Source organism: Balaenoptera physalus (genome assembly GCF_965194825.1).
Source record: "Balaenoptera physalus genome assembly, chromosome: 12".
In the NCBI taxonomy this organism is placed as follows: domain Eukaryota; kingdom Metazoa; phylum Chordata; class Mammalia; order Artiodactyla; family Balaenopteridae; genus Balaenoptera; species Balaenoptera physalus.
In genome coordinates this window covers 18,240,409-18,265,970 of record NC_138897.1, presented here as the reverse complement: position 1 = coordinate 18,265,970, position 25,562 = coordinate 18,240,409, and the positions used below count along the sequence as shown (strand labels likewise).

The 25,562-nt window shown below is 39.3% G+C and overlaps 1 protein-coding gene across 6 annotated transcripts in view; it reads left to right on the top strand.

The window, feature by feature from the left end:
• Window positions 1–25,562, top strand: part of WDR7 (WD repeat domain 7) — a 366,979-nt gene that overhangs the window by 246,839 nt on the left and 94,578 nt on the right. For all 6 annotated transcript variants that reach the window (XM_082416400.1, XM_082416401.1, XM_082416402.1 and 3 more), the window contains 4 exons: window positions 7,850–8,036; window positions 19,945–20,062; window positions 22,393–22,542; window positions 23,138–23,220. In XM_082416400.1, coding sequence (XP_082272526.1) covers window positions 7,850–8,036; window positions 19,945–20,062; window positions 22,393–22,542; window positions 23,138–23,220 — 538 coding nt within the window. The remainder of the gene's footprint in view (window positions 1–7,849; window positions 8,037–19,944; window positions 20,063–22,392; window positions 22,543–23,137; window positions 23,221–25,562) is intronic.

Sequence of the window (25,562 nt, the reverse complement as noted above, 5' to 3'; positions counted from 1 at the left end):
GTCAAAAGCTTTTTCTGCATCGATTGAGATGATCATATGGTTTTTATCCTTCAGTTTGTTAGTGTGGTTTATCACATTGATTGATTTCTGTATATTGAAGAATCCTTGCATTCCTGGGATAAACCCCACTTGATCATGGTGTATGATCCTTTTAATGTGCTGTTGGATTCTGTTTGCTAGTATTTTGTTGAGGATTTTTGCATCTATGTTCATCAGAGATATTGGCCTGTAGTTTTCTTTTTTTGTGGCATCTTTGTCTGGTTTCGGTATCAGGGTGATGGTGGCCTCGTAGAATGTGTTTGGGAGTGTTCCTCCCTCTGCTATATTTTGGAAGAGTTTGAGAAGGATAGGTGTTAGCTCTTCTCTAAATGTTTGATAGAATTCGCCTGTGGAGCCATCTGGTCCTGGGCTTTTGTTTGTTAGAAGATTTTTAATCACAGTTTCAATTTCAGTGCTTGTGATTGGTCTGTTTATATTTTATATTTCTTCCTGGTTCAGTCTTGGAAGGTTGTGCTTTTCTAAGAATTTGTCCATTTCTTCCAGGCTGTCCATTTTATTGGCATATAGTTGCTTGTAGTAATCTCTCGTGATCCTTTATAGTTTTGCAGTGTCAGGTGTTACACTTCCTTTTCATTTCTAATTCTATTGATTTGAGTCTTCTCCCTTTTTTTCTTGATGACTCTGGCTAATGGTTTATCAATTTAGTTTATCTTCTCAAAGAATCAGCTTTCAGTTTTGTTGATCTTTGGTATCAGTTCCTTCATTTCTTTTTCATTTATTTCTGATCTGATCTTTATGAATTCTTTCCTTCTGCTAACCTTGGGTTTTTTTTGTCCTTATTACTCTAATTGCTTTAGGTGTAAGGTTAGGTTGTTTATTTGAGATATTTCTTGTTTCTTGAGGTAGGATTGTATTGCTATAAACTTCCCTCTTAGAACTGCTTTTGCTGCATCCCATAGGTTTTGGGTCGTTGTGTTTTCATTGTCATTTGTTTCTAGGTATTTTTTGATTTCCTCTTTGATTTCTTCAGTGACCTCTTGGTTATTTAGTAGTGTATTGTTTAGCCTCCATGTATTTGTATTTTTTACAGTATTTTTCCTGTAATTGATATCTAGTCTCATAGCGTTGTGGTCGGAAAAGATACTTGATACGATTTCAGTTTTCTTAAATTTACCACGGCTTGATTTGTAACCCAAGGTATGATTTATCCTAGATAATGTTCCATGAGCAATTTAGAAGAAAGTGTAATCTGCTGTTTTTGGATGGAATGTCCTATAAATATCAATTAAGTCCGTCTTGTTTAATGTGTCATTTAAAGCTTTTGTTTCCTTATTTATTTTCATTTTGGATGATCTGTCCATTGGTGAAAATGGGGTGTTAAAGTCCCCTACTATGATTGTGTTACTGTCGATTTCCCCTTTTATGGCTGTTAGCATTTGCCTTATGTATTGAGGTGTTCCTATGTTGGGTGCATAAATATTTACAATTGTTATATCTTCTTCTTGGATGGATCCCTTGATCATTATGTAGTGTCCTTCTTTGTCTCTTGTAATAGGCTTTATTTTAAAGTCTATTTGTCTGATATGAGAATTGCTGCTGCAGCTTTCTTTTGATTTCCATTTGCATGGAATATCTTTTTCCATCCCCTCACTTTCAGTCTGTATGTGTCCCTAGGTCTGAATTGGGTCTCTTGTAGACAGCATAAGTATGGGTCTTGTTTTTGCATCCATTCAGCCGGTCTGTGTCTTTTGGTTGGAGCATTTAATCCCTTTACATTTAAGGTAGTTATCGATGAATCGATGTTTCTATTACCATTTTCTTAATTGTTTTGGGTTTGTTATTGTAAGTCTTTTCCTTCTCTTGTTTTTCCTGCCTAGAGAAGGTCCTTTAGCATTTGTTGTAGAGCTGGTTTTGTGGTGCTGAATTCTCTTAACTTTTGCTTGTCTGTAAATGTTTTAATTTCTCTGTTGAATCTGAATGAGATCCTTGCTGGGTAGAGTAATCTTGGTTGTAGGTTTTTCCCTTTCATCACTTTAAATATGTCCTGCCACTCCCTTCTGGCTTGCAGAGTTTCTGCTGAAAGATCAGCTGTTAACCTTATGGGGATGTCCTTGTATGTTATTTGTTGCTTTTCCCTTGCTGCTTTTAATATTTGTTCTTTGTATTTAATTTTTGATAGTTTGATTAATATGTGTCTTGGCATGTTTCTCCTTGGATTTATCCTGTATGGGACTCTCTGTGCTTCCTGGACTTGATTGACTATTTCCTTTCCCATGTTAGGGAAGTTTTCAACTATAATCTCTTCAAATATTTTCTCAGTCCCTTTCTTTTTCTCTTCTTCTTCTGGGACCCCTATAATTCGATTGTTGGTGTGTTTAATGTTGTCCCAGAGGTCTCTGAGACTGTCCTCAATTGTTTTCATTCTTTTTTCTTTATTCTGCTCTGTGGCAGTTATTTCCACTATTTTATCTTCCAGGTCACTTATCTGTTCTTCTGCGTCAGTTATTCTGCTATTGATTCTTTCTAGAGAATTTTTCATTTCATTTATTGTGTTGTTCATCATTGTTTGTTTGCTCTTTAGTTCTTCTAGGTCCTTGTTAAACGTTTCTTTTATTTTCTCCATTCTATTTCCAAGATTTTGGATCATCTTTATTATCATTACTCTGGATTCTTTTTCAGGTAGACTGCCTATTTCCTCTTCATTTGTTAGGTGTGGTGGGTTTTTACCTTGCTCCTTCATCTGCTGCATATTTCTCTGTCTTCTCATTTTGTTTAACTTACTGTGTTTTGGGTCTCCTTTTCTCAGGCTGCAGGTTTGTAGTTCCCATTGTTTTTGGTGTCTGCCCCCAGTGGGTGAGGTTGGTTCAGTGGCTTGTGTAGGCTTCCTGGTGGAGGGGACTGGTGCCTGTGTTCTGGTCGGTGGGGCTGGATCTTTTCTTTCTGATGGGCAGGGCCACATCTGGTGGTGTGTTTTGGGATGTCTGTGAACCTAGTATGATTTTAGGCAGCCTCTCTGCTAATGGGTGCGGTTGTGTTTCTGTCTTGCTAGTTGTTTGGCATGGGGCATCCGGCACTGGATTTTGCTGGCTGTTGGATGGAGCTGGGTCTTAACTTTGAGGCGGAGATCTCTGGGAGAGCTCTCACCGATTGATATTACATGGGACCAGGAGGTCTCTGTTGGTCCAATGCCCTGAACTCGACTTTCCCACCTCAGAGTCTCAGGCCTGGGCACCAAGATCCTGTCAGCCGCACAGCTCAGAAGAAAAGGGAGGAAAAAGGAAAGAAAAAGAATAATAATAAAATTTTAAAAAGTTTTTAATATAAAAGTTATTAAAATAAAAAATAATAATAATTATAAAAAAAGAAGAGAGCAACCAAACCAATAAACAAATCCACCAATGATAACAAGTGCTAAAGATTAAACTAAGATAAACATAAAAATCAGAAACAAATCAGTTGCAGACAGCAAACCCCAAGTCTACAATTGCTCCCAAAGTCCACCGCCACGATTTTGGGATGACTTGTTGTCTATTCAGGTATTCCACAGGTGCAGGGTACATCAAGTTGATTGTGGAGTTTTAATCCGCTGCTCCTGAGCCTGCTGGGAGAGATTTCCCTTTCTCTTCCTTGTTTGCACAGCTCCTGGGGTTCAGCTTTGGGTTTGGCCCTGCCTCTGCATGTAGGTCACCCTCTGGCATCTGTTCCCCACCCAGACAGGATGTGGTTAGACTGGCAGCTTATTAGGGGGCTCTGGCTCACTCAGGCCGTGGTTGGGGGGTGGGGGAGGAAGGTGTACGGAATGCGGGGCAAGCCTGTGGCGGCAGTGGCCAGCATAAAGTTGCAACAGCCTGAGGCGTGCCGTGTGTTCTCCCAGGGAAGTTGTCCCTGGATCACGGGACCCTGGCAGTGGCAGGCTGCACAGGCTCCCGGGAGGGGAGGTGTGGATAGTGACCTGTGCTCGCACACAGGCTTCTTGGTGGCGGCGGCAGCAGCCTTAGCATTTCAAGCCCGTCTCTGGGGTCCGCGCTGGTAGCCGCGGCTCGTGCCTGTCTCGAGCTCGTTTAGGCAGTGCTCTGAATCCCCCCTCTCGCGCACCCTGAGACAATGGTTTCTTGCCTCTTTGGCAGGTCCAGACCTTTTCCCAGACTCCCTCCCGGCTAGCTGTGGTGCGCTAACCCCTTCAGGCTGTGTTCCCGCAGCCAAACCCAGTCCTCTCACTGGGATCCAACCTCCGAAGCCGGAGCCTCAGCTCCCAGCCCCCGCCCGCCCCGGCGGGTGAGCAGACAAGCCTCTCGGGCTGGTGAGCGCTGCTCGGCACCGACCCTCTGTGCGGGAATCTCTCCTCTTTGCCCTCCGCACCCCTGTGGCTGCGCTCTCCTCCGTGGCTCCGAAGCCTCCCCCCTCCGCCACCCGCCGTCTCCGCCCGCGAAGGGCCTTCCTAGTGTGTGGAAACCTTTCCTCCTTCACAGCTGCCTCCCACTGGTGCAGGTCCCGTCCCTATTCTTTTGTCTCTGTTTTTTCTTTTTTCTTTTGCCCTACCCAGGTACGTGGGGAGTTTCTTGCCTTTTGGGAGGTCTGAGGTCTTCTGCCAGCGTTCAGTAGGTGTCCTGTAGCAGTTGTTCCACGTGTAGATGTATTTCTGATGTATTTGTGGGGAAGAAGGTGATCTCCACGTCTTAACTCCTCCATCTTGAAGGTCCCGTTGGTCTTGCCCCTTTCTAATCACGACAGCCTAAATGTTGATCTTTCTAAAATGAAAATCTAATCAAACCCCTCATTTGCTTAAAACTTTCCAATCATTCCCCATTGTCACCAGAATGAACAAACTCTTCGCATGGCATATAAGGCCCTTTGTGATCAGGCACTAATGACCTGTCCTGCCGCGTGTCTCACTGTTACATTTCATCCACCTCCTCCTCTTCCCTCTTGTCCATCGTCCCAACCCCTTCTCTTTCCACCGACGAACTTTCCAGCCATATTGAACTATGTGTAATCCCTTGGTCTGGTAGTGTTCTCTCTCATTTGCTGGTCTTTAGACATGCTATTCTCTCTGCCTAGAATGTTTTCTTTCCATACTCCTCTCCTGTGAGTGACAAAGTTTTACTTAGTCTTTAGGTTTTTGTATAGAGGTCACCTTTCCCTGTAAGCCTTCTTATATCCCTAAGATTGGGTTAAGCGCCCCTTTTAGGTTCTGTCTTGATACCTTGTGCTTATAAATGTTCTAACACTCCTCATAATATATTCAAATTACCTGTTTGCTCACCTATATCCTGAGCTACAGTGAATTTTCTTGAGTGAAAGAACTGAGTATTGTTCCGTTTTGTTTCCCCAGCATTTAGTATAATATCAATATAACAGTACTCTATAAACAGTTCCTCAATGAATCTTTGGATGGAAAGTTTGGGACCAAATTGTGGAAAGTCTTGAGTGAATATCAGGCCAATTTGTTGAACTTCTTAACACTGCCACCAGGAGAGTCTTTTCCGAAGGACTCAATCATGATGGCAGGTGGTAGCATCCTTCTCCACCTTGGTTACTCAGTGAGGCAATATTCCCCGATTGTGCAGTAGTGGGGCACTTACATAAAATAAGTAACTATGTGCCTTTGTACAAAGTTAGATTCCATCTTGAAGAGATTAAAATACCCAATACTTTATTGGGTACCTAAGGTTTAAGAAAAGTTCTGAGAGATAAAACTTAAAATTCATACAATTCCGTCATGAGATTTTTTTCTGTTAATAGAGAAGTGCTATCATTGTCTTAATTTTAGCTTTTTCATCACCTTGGTCCATATTGCAGAGCACTTATATTATATGGAGTCACACGACTTCCTAGATGTCAAGAATAACAGGAAAGTGGTAGATATTCTTGACATTTTGAAATATCTTTCTGGCAAACTGGGGCCAGGAGCTGCGTTAGAAGTGTACATGCAGTAAAGGCAGGTCTGTTATCCATTTTAGGTCCATAATGTGTGCAAAGCATTGTGCTTGGCGGTTTGGGAGATGCAGAGTTATATGAAACATACTTCCTACCCTCAAGGAGCTAACAAACTTGCTGAGGAGAAGGGAAAGGCACCAAAATGCTTATATTTAAAGATAACTTGTGATAAGAGACACATAGGTACTGGCAGAAAATAGAGCATTGGATCTCTTTTTTTCAAGGGGTTTATATTTTTATGATCCACAAAACTTCGAGCTTTACATATTATATTTACATAGCTAAGTATGAGAGTAAAATTTTCAAATACATGTATGAATGAAGTATGAATTTATAGATGTTTTTCTCAAGGAGGCTTTCCATATCTGTGTACCTTTTTCGTTTACGGCAGGAGTTGTTAACCCAAGGTCTGTGGCCTCCTTGAAATCTTTCTGCAGAATTTGATGGATATGTATGTGTATATAGTTTCCTGAGGAAAGGACTGATGGCTTTCAACAGATTCTTTTTATTTTTTTTATTTTCTAAAAACATTCTGTTAGAATCTTTAAGGATTCTGTGACTGAGAAGGAATTCAGAACCACTGTATAGAGAGTGCGTTCACAGACTTGTCTCAGCTTTACAATATCTTTCTCTTCACCCCCATTTCAATCCATTCTCATTTAACAATTGGCTATAGCATAGCCAATGAGTAAATGCTTTTATTTGTTGAGTGAATTAAATTAAAGTTTATATGCCATGTTCTTAATTTTAAAAACAGACAAGTTCAACATGTTATTCAGAATGAGCCCTGACTGCCCTTCACTGAACACATGCCAGTGAGGGCACTTGGCAGTACACTTCATTGTTTAATTCATTTAACACTCTGGCCCTTCATGAGTGATAGCTATTATTATCCCCATTTTACAGACAAGGAAGCTGAGGCTCACTGAGTATCTTCCTAAGCCTGCCCCCTAGTAAGTTATAAAATCAGTTAATACTCTGTCTTGAATCTGAAGCCTCTGTTCCCTTTAACTAGTATGCTATACAGTAATATGATTTATAAACTGTTTTGTTTCTTCCCCTCAACAAACAAACAAACAAAAAACCCTCTTCTAAGTTGCAATTTGTTCTTCACAATCCCTGGTGTTTTGGTTTTTTTTAATGTCAAAATGCCTTTGGAAGTAGATGAGCTTTTGTAGCTTAATGACCATTGGCTTAGGTATACAAATGGTTAGCTTGATCTTTAACATAAAGGAATACATATTAATTAAAATCTAGATCATTTCATCATATTTAGAAGTAATATTGAGCTATTTTTAAAATTGCATAACAAACTTATGTGAAGAATTTACCACGTACTTGACGTCATTGTCTGCTATTGGTACACCAGAATGTGGAGGAACAAATATGCTTGTCTGGGGTGGTGGCAGGGTGGAGTGGTGACTTTTAAAAACTACACATTCTACCTTCTCCATCCCTCATCCCTGTTGATAATCATTGCCTGTGATGAGAAGTGTTATTGATGAAGCATTTCGCGTATGAATTCTGTTAGGTGCAGAAGAAAGATGAAAAAATACCATCTTACATTATTTGAAAGCATCTTCATTTTGCAGAATGCTGAGTAGGGAGAAACATTGTTTGGAAGTTTAGAATCACTATTATGTTTTGAAATTATATATACTTATTTAAATATAGTTATTATGTAATTACAACACTTTAGAATATGGTATAAAATATTGTAGCCTAATTTATCTCTTTAAAGTACATGGCTAAACAAGCTGTAAACTTGAGATCTTTTTATAGTCTTACTATTCAAAACCCCTTGTCAGTTAAAGTAAATCCAAAGTGGTTTATATTTTGAAAATATGCTTCAAAGAAAACATCACAAAAGTAAAATTACTTTATTGCTCTGCCTTTTATTTTGTAATTTTAGGTAAGGCACTGACATTTCTTCTGCTGCAGCCACCAAGCCCCAAACTTCCTCCACACAGTACGATCCGAAGAACAGCCATTGATCTGATTGGACGTGGTTTCACAGTTTGGGAGCCTTACATGGATGTGTCTGCTGTCCTGATGGGGCTTCTTGAACTTTGTGCTGATGCCGAGAAACAACTTGCCAAGTACACGCTCCATTTCAGTTCATTTGGCTTTTATTGGTTTTGTTTTGTTTTGTTTTAGTAGAGGTCATTGATTACTCTTTATAAATTGCATATGGAGAAAAAAATAGACAAATATCTCAATATATGAAATTTTGGAAATAGACAATGAAAGGGAGATATGTTTCTGTCATTTTAACACAATTGGGATTTAGCTTTGAGCCAATTAATGATTTATCCGTGGCATAGTTTAAAATATATGTTTATTGTGCCTTGAGATATTATCAACTAATAATAATATAAACATATCACATATAAGGAAAATGATATATATAGTTGCTCAAAAATGTTTTACTGATACAATACCTGGCCAGTTTGGGGAATTACTCCTTTGCACTCATGTTAATTTTTTTTTTTTTAATTAATTTATTTATTTATGGCTGTGTTGGGTTGTCGTTTCTGGGCAAGGGCTTTCTCTAGTTGCGGCAAGTGGGGGCCACTCTTCATCGCGGTGCGCAGGCCTCTCACTACTGTGGCCTCTCTTGTTGCGGAGCACAGGCTCCAAACGCGCAGGCTCAGCAATTGTGGCTCATGGGCCCAGTTGCTTGGCGGCATGTGGGATCTTCCCAGACCAGGGCTCGAACCCGTGTCCCCAGCATTGGCAGGCAGATTCTCAACCACTGCGCCACCAGGGAAGCCCTCATGTTAATTTTTAAACCAGCTTTACTGAGGTTTCATTTGCACACAGCAGAGGATCAGCCATAAGGAGGTTGCAGTGGTCCAGGGAGGCAGGGATGAGAGTAGAGGAATAGGAAGAGGACCCAAGGCAGTTCCTAAAATGAAACTGGGGCTGGTGATAGAGGTTAGTATTGACTTGAGAACCCAGCCTCCTGATTCCTGGAGGGAGTCTTTTTTGTTTTGTCTTGTTTTGTATTGATGGTATAATACACATCTAACAGGAAATTTACTACTGTATCCCTGTTAAAGGATGCAGTTCAGCAGCATTCTCTGCATTCACAGTTATGCAGCCATCACCACTACCTAGTTCCCAGCAGCAGTCACACCAAATGGAAACTCCATACCCATTGAGCAGTCCCTTTCCATTCTCCCCTCCCACTGTCCCCTGACAATCAATAATCTGCTTTCTGTCTCTGTGAATTTGCCTATTCTGAATATTTCATATAAATGGAATTATACAGTATGTGGCCTTTTGTGTCTGACTTCTTTCACTTAGCATAATGATTCCAAGGTTCCTTCATGTTGCAGCATTTTTCAGTACTTTGTTTCTCTTTATAGTTGAACACTATTCCATTCTATGGATATACCACATTTTATTTACCTGTTCATCTGTTGATGGACATGTGGGTTGTTTCCACTTTGTTTGAACACCTGGTTTTCATTTCTCTGAGGTAGATACCTAAAAGTGGAATTGCTGGGTCATGTGGTAATTCTGTGTTTAACCTATTGAGGAACCACCGAACTGTTTTCCACAGCAGCTGCACCATTTTATATTCCTACCGGCAATGTAGGAATTGTCTGCATCCTCGCCAACATTTATCTTCTGGTTTTGTTGTTGCTTTTTTCGTATAGTCATCCTAGCGAGGGTGAATTCCTAGTGGTAGGAATTCTGGAACTGTCCCATGATGCCTCTGTCAATGTACAGGCAGACCTCGTTTTACTGTCCTTCACTTTATTGCGTTTCGCAGATGCTGTGATTTTTTTTTTTACAAATCAAAGGTTATGGTAACCCTGCATAGAACAAGTCTGTTGGCACCATTTTTCCAACAGCATTTGCTCATTCATGACTCTGTGTCTCATTTTTGTAATTCTAGCAATATTTCAAACTTTTTTATTACTATATTTGTTATGTTATCTGTAGTCAGTGATCTTTGATGTCATTTTTGTAACTATTGTGCCTTTTTTAGCAAGAAAGTATTTTTTAATTAAGGTATGTACATTGTAAAAATACTTAATGATATTGCACACTTAATAGACTACAGTATAGTATACACATACTTTTTATATGTTTACTGGGAAGCTAAAAAATTCGTGTGCATCGCTTTATTGTGATACTCGCTTTATTGCGTTGCTCTGGAACCGAACCTACAGTATGTTTGAGGTCTGCCTGTAAGTGTTATCACCTCTTTGATTTTTTCAGTGAATGGCATTTCATGCTTATCATTGCTAGCCTTTTAAAAAACTAGAGTTCTCTGCCCTTTTCTTCATGGTTGCCTCTCTCATATCCCACAGTTGCCTTATATTCTAGTGTACTTTGGGCCTGTCATCTTTCTGCTGCTGCTCTATGCTCAGAAGTGGAGACCAGAAAAACAACTGAAGGCTAGACTGGAATGCTGTGACTTTGTCCACAGATTGGGCACCCCCAGCCCAAAGTCCCAAGACTGACTGGTAGGGGAAGGGTATTCGTTTCAAACCTAAGCAGCTGTCCTCCCCCTTCACCTGCTTCATACTGCCACGCTTCCTAAACTTCACTTCGGTGTCTCCCAAGCTATACACCCTTCAGTAAATTACTTCACCTCTCACCTCAGTTCCATTTACAAGTTGGGGCTAATTGAATACCTACTTCATAAGATTGATGTTAAGTGAGTTTATATTTGCCAGGTGCTTAGAAGAGCACTTAGCACACGTTAAGAGATTGAATGGATGTTACCTCTATGGGGGGGTGGGGTATGGATGGTGATGCCATCGTCATTGTCCTAGTGTTCAACAGATGGAAGAGATGCCCGTTTCTAGAATAAACACTTCCACGTAGTGACAATCAGGATAGTTTCTGGATGGATACAGGTGACCTGAAGGTTCTCGATTGACTTAAAGGATTAGGAGGGAATGTGAGCCCATGAGTTGGCAGCAGTCGTAAGAGGCAGCTGGCCTTTGTGCAAAGCCTGGAACGTATTTTCAACCTTTTACCCTCCCCTTGGCTGCAACTGCCATGGACACGCTCCAAGGAGTCAACAGAGTGGCTTCTTTTACCTCAGCTCTCCTGGTTACCTTGAGAAGCCTTTAATATTTTTGATTGTCCAGAATTTTACTTTGACCTAATTTTATAGCCTATTTTCAAATCTGATCAAACACAATTTCAATAGTACGCAGTCTTGTTTTGTTGCCTGGGAGAAGTAATGGGTTTCTATTTTAGACTAACCATCTAATATTTTGTTTTATTTTGTGTTTAAATAAGTTCACATGAAGCTTATATCAGCAAACATAAAGATGTGCTGTGTTTTATCTACATGGAGTATGTCCACAGACACCAATACTTTAGCTTTCAGTAGGTAATTTAAATCTTGCTATTACATCCTTTTCTGTCATGAAGATTAGTATAACTCTCTACACACAGCTCTGAATAAATGAATGTATCAGCGTGTAGCCTTGAGGAGTCCAATGTAATTTTCATCATGATAAATTGTATAATAAGCAAGAAAATGTTTGCTGATTAATCTATAACAAGATTTAGATTGAAAATGACCCGTTACATCCACGACACACTTGGTACAGGCTGCAGAAGGACTGAGATGGGGTGAAATAGAGCAGCAGGGCGACTGTGGATCTTACCCTCGTGGTGCCTGCGGGGCCACCCTTCTGTGCCTGATTCCCTGTGCACACGATAGCACCGCTTGCCCGCCTTGCTCCTGACTGTGGTCTTAAGCTTGCTTTATGAAGAAGCTTTCATGTTAGGCTTGTGCTTTTTAAAAGGAAAAAAACATAAGCAGTGTTTCCTTCTTTATTTCAATTCTTGTGAGTTTATGAAGGAGGGGGTTCAAGGCAGGGCAGCTCGCTCAGGTTGCTCTCTAGTTCTGAGGAATACATGTGATAGCAGAGTTTCTCTCTTTCCCTCTCTCCCCTGTGTTGACATCCTCTGTCAGAGATGACTCCTGAGAGGCCTTCTGAAAAACTATATATGGCTCAAGACCAATAGAGCATTTTCCCAGAATTAATAATGTTCTTATTTTAGAAATATGACTTAGAATTTTACATCTTTGGAATCAAAATAAAACCAGCTGTTTTCCAGTGTTTTCAAACATCTTGCCCAATTTTAAACTATGTTTATTAACTAAGCAAGCATCTATTGAGTAGCTAATATGTGGAAGGGACAGTGTTAGGTACTATATGTAGTGACAAACTTTCATGAAACAAAGACCCTTCACGTGACTTGCAGTCTTACAGGAAAGATAAGATCTTACAGGAAAGAAGGAGAGTAAAAGGTATGGAGATTCAGAGCATGGCAGATGAATCACAGGGGGGTACCCAGACAGTACCCAAGGGAGAATTTCATTTGACTCTTTCCTTTGAATGATTGTGAGGAGAGGTGGGGAAGAATAACTACGACGTGCGAAGGGACAGATGGGGAAAGCCCAGGCACGCCCCAAAGAGGCAGAGGAGCAGCTGCACACATAGGGACATGAAAGTAAACATTGTTTTTAGCTAATTTTATTTATGAATGTCTTGCAGAAATTAAACCCTGGGATGCTCCCATCAAAAACTTGAACATAATTGCCTTACTTATTATCTCTGGGGAATAGAATTGGGTTCAAAGAGAAGATTGGTTTTACCTTTTTCTTTATTAAAAGAGTGTAAAAATGACTATAAAAGATTATAAAACGAAACTGAGACAGGTGCTTTCTCTTGTCCAGGAAAAGGTGAGGTTCAAACCCAGGTCTTACTGACACCAAAAGCCATGCTCCCACCCCTGTGCCATCTTGCATTTGAAATCTTTTTTTTTTTTAGGCTCCTTCTCAAAGGAGCTGGTGATGGTGATGCAAATGATAATTATAGCCACACTTTATGATCTTTTTTTTTTTAATCAGTCATCAATTTTATACACATCAGTGTATACATGTCAATCCCAATCACCCAATTCAGCACACCACCATCCCCACCCCACCGCGGTTTTTCCCCCTTGATGTCCATACATTTGTTCTCTACATCTGTCTCCACTTCTGCCCTGCAAACCGGTTCAGCATTTGAAATCTTATACCCAGAGAATTAAAGACCAACAGAGTACTAAATTCAAAACGACCTATTAAAAGGACCTAAAAGAGGTCAACTCAGAATTTTTAGATTTTTAAAATCTATTTAATGAAATCATTTTCATCAAGAATTTTGTGCCTTCTGGAAATTAGAAGCCCATTTAAATATCAGTAAACTCCTTGACAGCTTGGGCCATGTTTCGATACTATGTGTTTATTCTTATGTATTCAAACACCTGTTACATGATTTGCATTGTTATTTACAATAAATATTTAATAAAGTCCTAGAATTTTAGAGACAAAAATCTTCTTCAACAGCATGCAATCCAGTGCCCTTGATATGGTATTAAGTAAAAATAAGTTGTAACGATTAAACAACTTGTCTGAGGTTACACTAGTCCTGTGAGAGCTAAGACTATCACTTAGGTCTCCCGACTCCCATTTTGCTGCTTCCATACCGCATGGTTATGTCACCCTTTATATGATGAGAGATCCACAGGTAGAATTTTACGTGAGGAATTTTTAGGTTAATGATTATGGGCTGTTTATTCATGATGGACTGTTTAATTGAAAATGGAAGGTTGCACTTAGTTGAAATCATAGGTTAAGTCATCCCCGGCTGATTGTGAAAATAATAGAAATGTATGCAGTATTATCTTTTTTAAAAATCCATGGCTTTTTAGATCAGCATGGTTATGGACATATGGATAAAATGTTAGAAACAGTAGAAAATCCTACTTTTTTTTTAATGTAAAAGCACAGAAGAATCCTTGTGCCTTTGTATGTGTTGTGGTCTGTGATTCTGATTCCATTTTCCTAGTTCATGTTGCAGACCTTTACTGTGAAAGAGAACAGCAGAGCAGGGCCGGCCCAGCTGCTGAAGGTGCCAGACTCTCACCTCATACTGCTGTGACTGAGGGATGTGACTGAACTACACAAAGTCCATTGCTTTTCTGGAATATTCACAGTTGCCAAACTTTAAGGGAGAAACATACAGTCATGGGAAACCACACATGCTCTGATAACATAGATAAGCCTTATGTGTTGGAAAGAGTCTTTCTGGACAATATAAAATAGAGTTGGAGAAAAAAGAATTGACATTTTAACTCAGATCTCAATCATATTTTTTAGATTTGAGAGCCAGAGAGTAAAGATCACATCATACAAACACTAAGGTGCTTTAGGCTTCAATATTTAAATTATTTTTCCTATTCACATGACATTTATTTTTAATAGAAAGTTTATAATTGGAGGAAACCATTTAACTAAATCATGTTGGCATACATTTTATTCATTGTAAATGTATACAATATATAGAAAATAGGTCTAAAAGATATGCACTTGGAGGAATTGCCACCTTTGAGTTTAGGAAATTAATGCCACCTGTGACTTATCAGATTTAGGTCCCACATGAAAAAGAGGAATTGCTGATTCCCTATTACGTTAAAGACAATTGTTAACACACCTATTTTACCAGGGAGAGGTAGAATGGAATTCCCAGATGATACGTAATTATATATTTTCAAAATAATTTTAGTCTTTGTTTTAGATGGGGAGTGTTTTCAATGCCCTGTTACTGTTTGTCTTAGTTCGCTTGGGCTGCCATAACAAAGCACCACAGACTGGGCTACTTAAACAACGGACATTTATTTTTCACAGTCCTGGAGGCTGGGAAGTTCAAGGTCAAGGTGCTGGTAAGACCTCATTCTGAGGTCTGTTCTCCTGGCTTGTAGGCTCCGCCATCTTGCTGTGTCCTGACTTGACTTCTTTGTGACCAAGATTGGAAGAGAGAGGTAGAGCAAGCTCTCTGGTGTCTCTCATAAGGGCACTAATCCCATCACAAGGGCCCCACCTTCGTAGCCTTATCTAACTCTAATTATCTCCTAGAGGCCTGTCTCCATATACCATCACATTGAGGCTTAGGGCTTCAACATATGAATTTTAGGGAGACACAAGCATTCAGTCCATAATTGTGTTGACTATGATTTGCAGGTTATTCTATGAAAGTTGTGTTTCCCGCCTCCCCCCCCCCCCCCGCCGAATATTCCCTTATGGCATTCCATAATTTGACAGATGGGTGAAGTCTGACAATTGTAGACAGTGACATTTAACTGAGGTGGTCTTACATGTAAGTTTTAAAAAGCTTTTACTGCCATGGAGTAAGGGTTAGAACAGGGTTAAATGAGCAGTCAAGTAGGGATTGAGCTTGGCCTGAGTGGACTATTTTTCTATTCATGGTTTTTATTTATAATATCTATCATCTCTGGTATTTCATATTGGATGTGTATACTGAAATGCTGAGTAAAACAGAGAGTGTGTCATATCATATTTTTCAGAATAAAGACTGAAACAAAGACCCACCCTATAAACCTATGTAACAAATGATCTGCATAACAGCCAGATAAGCAGGATCAGGTGAAAAGAGTGAGTTCTGTGTTTACATACAGATTGCAGAATAAGGCAGACATCCCCTTTAATTTCAAGCCTCTGATAGTATGACCCTTCCTTGTTCAGTTAGAATCGCACATTAAAATATATCACACACCCAGTGCACTTTTGACTTTCAAGATAACTACATGCAGAATTAGACTTTGTCTGTTGGGACCACCAGATCAATTACTTTGACTTCATTTCTTGGTCAATTCAGTCAAATAACTGGCTTAAGTGAATTTTTTTTTTCCTGTTGAATTTGCCAGGTAACTTCATTCACCTTCATTTAACTATTGAGCTACCACTATGTCCAAGGGCTGTACTAGGCACATTGTGGGGGGTAGGGGGTGATACACAGGATTAGAAGGCATGGTCCTAATCTGTCTATTGGTTCACAGTATAAAACTAATTCAGAATGAGAGTCAGTGCTAAAGGCCCGGACTGAACAGGTTTTGTTGGTTTTTTTTGTTTCAATATATGGTAACTGAGTGCTGTAGCAATTGCAGAATACCACATGGGCTTCCACAAGAATTGAACAGAGGGGAGGGAGGAGAGTGTGCTAGTGGGGAAAGGGGTAGTGGAGAACCATTAGCAAAATACTACGATTAAAAAAGGAATCGAATTTTAGGGACCAGCTTTGAAATTAGTCTGGCCTCGGGAGCATGGGCGTGGAAATGACCGAGTTACAAATTAGCAAAACAAGATTATGGAGGGCCTGGAATCTCCAGCCAAGGAGTTTAAGATTTTTCTAAGCACTAGGACCCAGTGCGGTTTTTAAGCAGGTTAACCATGAAATAAAGTTGGTGCTTTGGAAAGATTACTCTGGCAGGGGTGCATTGAAGAGGCTGTAGACAGGAGAGACAAGGTTTCTCTTCTGCCCCCGTTGCCTGGGCGACTCCCTTCTGTTATCACGCTCACAGCCCACCCGCTTGTGCACTGTGGATGCTCTGGCGGTCACTGCAGAGCCCTGACCTCAGAGCAAGAGCTGCATCCACATTCTGAAGTCCTACCCTCAGACTGCCAGACACTGATGACAGGAATCACTCAAATGCACACGTTGGTGCCTCTACAGATTGTTGGGTGGTCCAGCTTCCCAACAGCTGGAATCCAACGGGCAGCACTTTTCTATGTCTTTGGTTCGCTTCCTTCCCCATTACCCCCACTTTATCACTTTTCTACCTATAAGAAGTTTGCCAATTTCCCCAAATTCACAAGGTCATTTGCTGAGGAGGAAGGGTAATGTGTGACTAAGCCTTTAACTCGAAACTAGTGACCTGCCATTCATTGATCTCATTTTCTTTTCACTTTGTTTCTATTTGTAAGAGGCATCTTTGGTTGAGGAGAAGCACCTATTGTACCTGTAATTGTCAGATGCAGGGCTAGATGTTTTTGCATTTGTTATCTCATTTAATCTTCTCATCAACCTGGTGAAGTTGGTATTTTAATATAACCATTTTACTGACATTGTGCTTATTCAGTCTAGGGTGGCCACAGGGCACACCATAAGGGCTGGGGGACAATATCCACTTGTCACTGTGGCGTGAGCCTTGGAAGTCTGTCAGCTGACCTCCCCCACCCTCAGGTGCACACACACATGTGCATATCCATGTGTATTTATTCTTTCTTTCTCTCTCTTTCTCCCCTCTGCCTCGCCTCCCCTGGCCCCTTTTTAGCATCCCACTAAACTTTTCTCCTCCATCAAGGAACAGAGACAGGGTGGAAGAGAGGACTTAGAGGTGGGCTGTGAGTTTGCAAGGATCCTGTTTATGTGACTAAAACTCTGCTTTCCAACTGCAAGAGGTCACGACAGCACAGCTGGGAATGGGCAGGACTTACACGGACTCCAGGAGGATGCTGTAACGCCTGTCCTGTGGAAGCCAGGCCCCATCTCTTAGCGAGCAGTACATCCATGGGGAGGGTACCCAGAGCCAGGAAGGGCAGCAGGGGCAACATCTTCTCTATCCCTGTATTTCCCTTGATTCAGCCTGGCCCTGCAAGTAACCACGTCACCAACATACGGATGTAAGTTTCAAGTACAACAACCGTCAGGTCTGTTTCATAAGCTCGGCCATCGCCTGTCCTATACCTACCTGTAAAGTTGGTCATCGGTACCCACATGTAAGACTTCTTTCTTTAGCTGAATTTGATCTTTTTGAGGGTTTTTGATTTCCAGTTCTGCTATTTAGTACAGTTGCTCTCTGTTACAACTTTATCTCCATATCAGTTGATAACCGTGCATCCTGTATCTTCATTCAATCCACTGTTGATACTGAGTAAAACAGAGCGGAGGTCCAGGTGTTACAACATACCACTAGAAAGCTCTCTCAGAGATGCAGTCTAGCCAGTCATCCAAAAGTGCTGAGTTTAGTCATGTTAGCAATTCATTCATCCAATTAACCACAGTATCGTCCAGCCCCGCCCCCTTTATTTTCTCCAGAGGTCGGCTATCCTGAAAGATATTACGCTGCTACCTTGGCTCTTCACTGACCTTCTCTGGACCTGATTTCTCCCTCGTAAAATGCTGATATCACCACCTCATACGGATGTTCTGGGCAGATGCAAGAGGACATGATGTAGCGCAGGGAAACTCCACTTCAACCCTCTACCTACGGGTCCCGTCCAGTTCTTTTTCCTCCTCTCGTGCCTCCCACATGTGGGGTGGGCCGCCCTGGAAATAGCCACCCTTTCTCCCTGGCTCACTGCTTGGCAGGGATGTTGCCTAGGGGATCTTTCCAACTTCAACATCCTGTGATTTTACTGATCTTAGGAAAGTTGATTTAGGTTTGTTCAGAATTATTCAATTAACATACCATTTTTGTCTGTTTCAGGCTTTCAATATTATCAACATCTATTCATCCACACTGATGACAGGAAACATCATAGAGTATCTGAAAAGTTTAGCTTTTGAATTTTTTTAAAACTTAGCTTACTAATGATCTAAAACTTTACAATAACTTTTTAAGCGATCTAGCCCAGCACTACTCACATAGTAAACATTTCTTTTCCTGAATTCTCAATAATAAAGTTTAATCCAGAAGAGAAACTGCTCTTCTGATGGGCATCTCCGTCCAGCCCCCGCTGGGTCCCGAAGGCGTCAGGACCTTCCATGGGGGCGATGCGCCCACCAATGCATCCCTTCTGTTTATTGCTCAATATGCGTGTTTGTTCTCTCAGCTCACTTCTGTCTTTTTTGTGGTAAACACGAAAGGAAAGCTCTCCATCGTCTTCTCCTCTGAGTTCCCACTTCGTGTCTACCTCAGTTTGGAAAAAAAGAGTAGAGACAGTTATATTATCAGACAGAGACTGAGCAATGTAAAAGTCACAAAGAAATAAGCACAATTTTCTATAATCAATTTACCTTTTAAGACTGATGGGAATGCCTATGTGATGCCTCCTTATTTTCAACTAAAAGTTAAAATAATGATTCTTAGATCAATTATAGAGATACTTGTAAACTTCCTGAAAATTTTTAGTAAATGTAATTCATTTGACACATGAAACACAAAGATTATTTAATTGGAGCAGGACAGATCTTAATATAATTTCATGTGGATATTTAAATACCAAGGTTATTTAACTAATGAGAGAAGCTATAATGGATCTCTCACTGAGTAACAAATTATTCCCTGTACACAGTTGATGTGTGGGTCACATGCCACGTTTTAATGAAAAAAAAAGCCTTAATACTTTTCACAGTAGTCTATATAAAATATAAAGGAAGCTTACAAACAGAAGAATATTATCATTTTTATGTTTTAGGAGTGGCAAAGGAATATATAGCAGCACTATCCTATCAGGATATCCTCACAGTCTAGAAAGATTTATTTCATCATGTACATATTCTTGTATATAGCCTGGACCGTGTCATGTGTATGTTCTTTATAGAGAGAGAGTAAGTATCAGTTAATAGAGTTTTTTGCAACAATACTGAATACCTACTGGCAGAAAATGCTGATTAGTAGATTGGTTCTGAAAGTATTGAGTGTAGGGTAAACTAGCGCTACTGAGGGTATTTCAAACTAAAAGTAATATATAAACTAAAAATAATTTTGTGATTTTCAGTTCTTTGGTAATTTTATGGACAGGAGTGAATTTTCCTTCCTCTCAGATATAGGCCTTAAATACAGCCTTTTAACTTGGCCTTATAAACAAATTTTTACCTTTAACTGTTTTAAGGAAAAAAATTGAAAATGCTCTGCACAATATTCTTTCTTGCCTTATTCGGAGCTATGTGATATGTATTCAGTACTAGTTCTTGATAATTTGTTAACAAGGCGTTTTTAACACTTTGGACAGATGCACATACTGTTTTCAATCTTCACGGTTAATTATTCGATTTTGTATTTGATGCCAGAACACCCTGACTCCTAATCACTGCTCATTGTTGCAAGTCCATTATATTCTAACTGTTTGAGTGCTCCCATTGACCTTGAACTGACATTATAAGCTGTGTCTAATCTTTTCAGTCTATATTTCTAATGCTTCTTTTCTTTCTTCCCTTTTTTCTGATCCCTGTTTAGCATCACAATGGGGCTGCCTCTGAGCCCTGCAGCTGACTCTGCCCGCTCCTCGCGGCATGCCCTATCTCTCATTGCCACGGCCAGACCACCCGCCTTCATCACGACTATAGCCAAAGAGGTGAGAGGAACTTCTCGGTGTGCTCCGTCTTCTCATTTAGAGGAATTATCTCATAGCGTGAGCCGAGGGTCCGTATCTATCGATAATCCTTACAGTTTGTTCTAGAACAATGCAAGTTAATAATTTAGGGCTGGGATGAATACATATGTACCTGTGTGCATGCACACTGAATTCCACGGAGGTGCATTCATTACTTGTGCTTTTGTAGTCATTTCTGTTCTCAACGTTAATTCACTTGTAAATATTTGTATTTACAGTAATTTCTCAATCTGAAATACAGCAGGCTTGTTCAAATTAAAATATATTAAAGGTATCCACATTTTACAAGTGTAAGTATCTACCTATAATCAAAACAAAACTTATTTAACACTGGCTCTCCAACTGTAAACAAAAATGTAAGTCATAAACTTGCTAATTGTTTTTCCTATTACATGTCACAGATAAAGACTTGAATGCCAATTGATTCCCGCATTCTTAGTGCTCTAATTGCCCACATCTAACTGAAAAACTAGTAAAGAACAATGAACCAATTATAAGGTCTTTCCTATAGGTCTTAGTAGTAGGAGAAAAGGCAAGGAAGATAAAGTCCTAAATTTTCTTTAAAGGTTTGTTCCATTTTAGCATGAATAATGTGCAGACTCGGTGTCCGTGGGGTATGGGCTCTACCTGAGTTGTTTTTCCTGTAGCTAAGATGAATTTTTAAAATACTAAATAAATACCTCGGAGTCTGCCCTGATAACCTACAACCTACTGGGCCTATGTCTCCCCCAGAGCCATCCTTAATAGGCATGCAGCAAATATTTGTGACATGAATGTAGCTAGAAGGGAGGAAAGAAGGACCTAATAGCAGACTGTATGGGTTTATATGAGGCAGTGGGACTTTGAATTCACACCTAAAATAGATATGCAGACTAACGGGCTTTGTTTTTCTAATAGTGCATAGTGGTTCTGTAAGAGTCCACTGTGTTTAAAATATACACATGTATGTTATATGTCTATATTTTATAGATAGTATATATTTTTATAAAGTGTATGTATGTATAAATGAACAGATTTATTAGACGTGGGATTTTTTTTTTTTTACCAGTTTTTCATATCAGTGGAATATGCAGAGATACTAATATTGAATATACTGAATAAGCCTTACATCAGTCTGATACAGATACAGGTCTTATAAAGGCCAGGCATTAAATTGCCTCTTTAAAGAGAGTAAACAAGTATTTTATATTAACTGTGTTTTTGAACTTAATTTTCACCATTTACATATGAGTATTTTTAAATGAACTCTTAGAATAGCCATGCTTGGGGTTTGTTCTACTCCAGCATTTGACTAGAAAGGTAATTTTTAAATATTTTAATGTTAATGGTCTAACTAATTGCCAATGATTCCCACATTCTTAGTGTTCTAACTAATATTTTAATGTAATAGTCCACATTTATTACCTTTTAAAAACAAGTTTTCCACTTCACTTAGAGGTTTAGAGTAAAATACTGCAGTATTTCTCACCATGACAGCTGTCCCTAACCCCATCCCCATGCCCACTCCTGCATGGCTGGCCCAGGGCCTGTTAATGCGTTTCTCCTCTGAACTGTTAAGACTTACAATTTGTACAAGGAAGAAAAATCACACTGAACTTACATTACAGTTGACCCTTGAACAACATGGGTTTGAACTGCGCAGGTCCACTTATATGCGAATTTTTTTCAGTAGTAAATACTACAGGACTGAACATTCTTGTGGATGGTTGAATCCTTGGGCACAGAGGGCCGACTGTAAGTTGTACACGGATTTTCAACTCCGTAGAGGGTTGGCGCCCCTAACTCCCAGCATTGTTCAAGGGTCATCAACTGTGTTTACACAGTGTTCATTATTTTTGGAGGTATGTTTTTTAAAAATTTCCCAACTTGATTATAAAGTACCTAGAATGGCGCCTGGGACACAGTAAGTGCTATGTAAGCATCATTTACCATTATTACTTGAGAACAAGAATCATGTCTTATACACGCTGGTGTTTCCTAACTGCTACCCACCTCAATGCCGAATATGCAAGATTCACAAACCTTCCGTTTGTCCCTTTTTAAAAATGTCATGGTGATATTGTATTAAAGTCTCATATAATGCCCAAGAACTAGAATTCTATTAGGGAATACATACTGAGTGTTTATTGTACTAAGTACTTTCTTTGTAATTAAAAGTGTTTCCTGACCCACCCCAAGACATTTGTTTTTGTTGATTTTTTTTTTTCTGTTGTAAGTGAAAAACCAGTGGCTAGAAATGTAAAAGTCTATCAAGTATCGACCATATCTACAGCATGGAAATATTTTTTTAGGTGCACAGACATACTGCTCTTGCAGCAAATACCCAATCCCAGCAGAATATGCACACCACAACTCTTGCCCGAGCTAAAGGGGAGATTCTGAGAGTCATTGAAATTCTTATTGAAAAGATGCCCACGGATGTCGTGGATCTTCTCGTGGAGGTAAGAATATTCTGTTTTCAATTATATCAGTACATCTACAGCTAAATTAAATATTCTAGTGTAGTAATATAAATTAGCATCTTTATTTCCAGCACCTCTAAAAGAAAGAAAGAGATGACTAAAATGAATGAACTTTTTGTATCATTTCTGGAGACTTTATTTAAATTTCCTCAAAAATCAAAATGATTGCTGTGTCCATTTACCATTCACATGGAATGGGCTGTATTAGAGTAGTTTTTAAAGGTTATAGTCTCTTCCGTATCTTTCACTATAAGTAAAACAGAACATAGAGTGTGCTTGAATATAAGCTACCTATCCTGTACATAAATAGGAATTGCCTATCAAGTAAACAAATCTGGTTTCTTTATTTTACTGTGTGCTGTCTTTAAAAAATGGTTTTCACAGGTAAGAGAAAGGATGGCCTATAGTATAAAGTAAGTACACTGTAATTTTAGTAAATATACTGCAGTTTTAAAGTAAATATCAAAATCAAACTATGTAGAATTTTAATGCAAATGAGACCTAAGTTAATAATTTAAATTATGGAAAATGAAGTATTTGAAACTAATTTTAGATTTGTGTCTTTTCTGTAAAGGTTATGGACATCATTATGTACTGCCTTGAAGGATCTTTAGTTAAAAAGAAAGGTCTTCAGGAATGTTTCCCAGCCATCTGCAGGTAAAGAAGCCTTCAACTGCATGCAAAATAAATAATTTTTAGTAACAAATAATTTAAAACAATTTTTTGAGCAGGATGAGTTAGTAGTTGTGCCCAATTAGAATTCCAATTATTAATTAATATCTGCTTACTTTCTAAAACAATTTAAGCACCTTATATTTAGTCAAAAACACAACTATAATAGAACCACTATTTGAAATTGTGTTGTGAAGAGGTTTTCTCAAAACCTAGAAAAAATGAGTACGAGATAGCATCTATTAAATGTGTCTGTATTCTTATATCCATTACTCAAATTAGCTTTTACATTACAAAAAGGAGAGTTAGGAAGCTATAACTTAGAGGAGGAAGATATACTTTTCAGCCAATAGAAACATTTATGCCAACTTTTTGCTGGTAAATTTTATTTTTGATATAAAGGCCAGCATTTGCATATTGTCCTAAATACAGGTGTTTTCCCTCTGAGAAAACAGGCCAAGAGCAGTTCAAAGAAGTCAAGAACAGTTAAAACTTTTATAAACAATGTTGTATATGTGAAGTATAACTCTAATAATTTGTATATGTATAGCATTTAATTGTTATGAAGTGAAGATTTTTAAAATGTCGAAATGTAGTCACCTTATGTTTATTTTTAATCTCTGAAGTAGTTTTTGGCTCTCAGAATGTTTATAGCTTGAGATACATTTTGTTTAAAAAAAATTTTTTTTTTAATAAATTTATTTATTTATTTATTTTTGGCTGTGTCGGGTCCTCGTTGCTGGCACGTGGGCTTTCTCTAGTTGCGGCGAGCAGGGGCTGCTCTTCGTTGCGGTGCGCAGGCTTCTCGTTGCAGTGTGCGGGCATCTCGTTGCGGTGGCTTCTCTTGCTGTGGAGCACAGGTTCTAGGCACCCAGGCTTCAGTAGTTGTGGCACGCGGGCTCAGTAGTTGTAGCTCGCCGGCTCTAGAGCACAGGCTCAGTGGTTGTGGCGCACGGGCTTAGTTGCTCCGCAGCATTTGGGATCTTCCCGTACCAGGGCTCAAACCCGTGTCCCCTGCATTGGCAGGTGGATTCTTAACACTGCGCCACCAGGGAGGTCCCTAAAATTTTTTTTACCTCCATGTGTTCGGTAGAAAGAGTGTTAAAGTCTGTTGAAGATAATTGTTTTTGTAGAAAACAGAGCAACCAGTTAGTCATAGTTACATAACATTTTTCTTTTTAAGACAAGCTCAGTGATATCCTTACTTATGTTTGCTCGGTTCTGTGAGTATATTGTAGTGGAAGGCTTTATTTCAGACTCTAAGTTTCCTGAAAGCAGTGGCATTACACTATGCATCTTTATGCCTTTTGTATTTCCTGGCATTTCAAAAATATTTGCTGAATTAATTGTACTCTGCGTCTTCCCAAATCTTTCGTCATATTTACAGTAGATTTTACATCCTAGTCTCTTCATTTTGCTGCTTCTGATTTATGCCATCCAGAAGTTAAATCAAGAACACATAGAAAAAGATTATGCTGTAGTATACATGTGTACAGATATTTTCTTGTGATATAGAGTAAGCATGTTAGGATACGGTAATTTTTTAACATCATGCCACATTAATTCTTGTTTGTGTTCTTTTTATTAAAAATTATATATATTAAATGTTTTTGTGTAATTAACTGATGTTAAAAATACATGTAGTTGTTATATTCCCAGTTGATTATTCTCTAAGGAAATGTCTATGCAAAAATGGACATTTATCTGTCACTTAATGGAGGTGAGGAATCAGTTTCATTAGGGATTATCTTACTGAAGGTTAGCAAAGCATTGCTTACAGCAGTCACTGCTGTGTAAATAACCCTCCTGGAGCTAACGTGAGGGAATTGTTCAACATGTAAAGGGCCTACCTTTGCCCTTGCTGGAAGCCTGACTTCTCCCCAGTTCCTTCAGTCACCTTACTTTCTGCACATCCACTTTGGTTTGCTCTTGTTTAATCACTGGAGAGCAAGGTTTCTGCTTGAATGCTAAGGAGGCAGGTGTCTAAACGGAATGCTCGGTACCAGTTTTTTTCTGATTTGAGAGAAAGCAATTGTATTTTGTTTATTAATTTAATAACATTTATTGAACATCTACTGTGTATCAAGTGCTGACTAGGCTCTGGGGATGCAATGATGAATGAGATGATGTCCTCAAGGAGCACAGTGTCTAATAGGGCAGGTAATTATTTTTTGTTTTGTTTTGTTTGTTTGTTTGTTTATACTGCAGGTTCTTATTAGTCATCAATTTTATACACATCAGTGTATACATGTCAATCCCAGTCGCCCAGTTCAGCACACCACCATCCCCACCCCCCCGCGGTTTTCCCCCCTTGGTGTCCATACGTT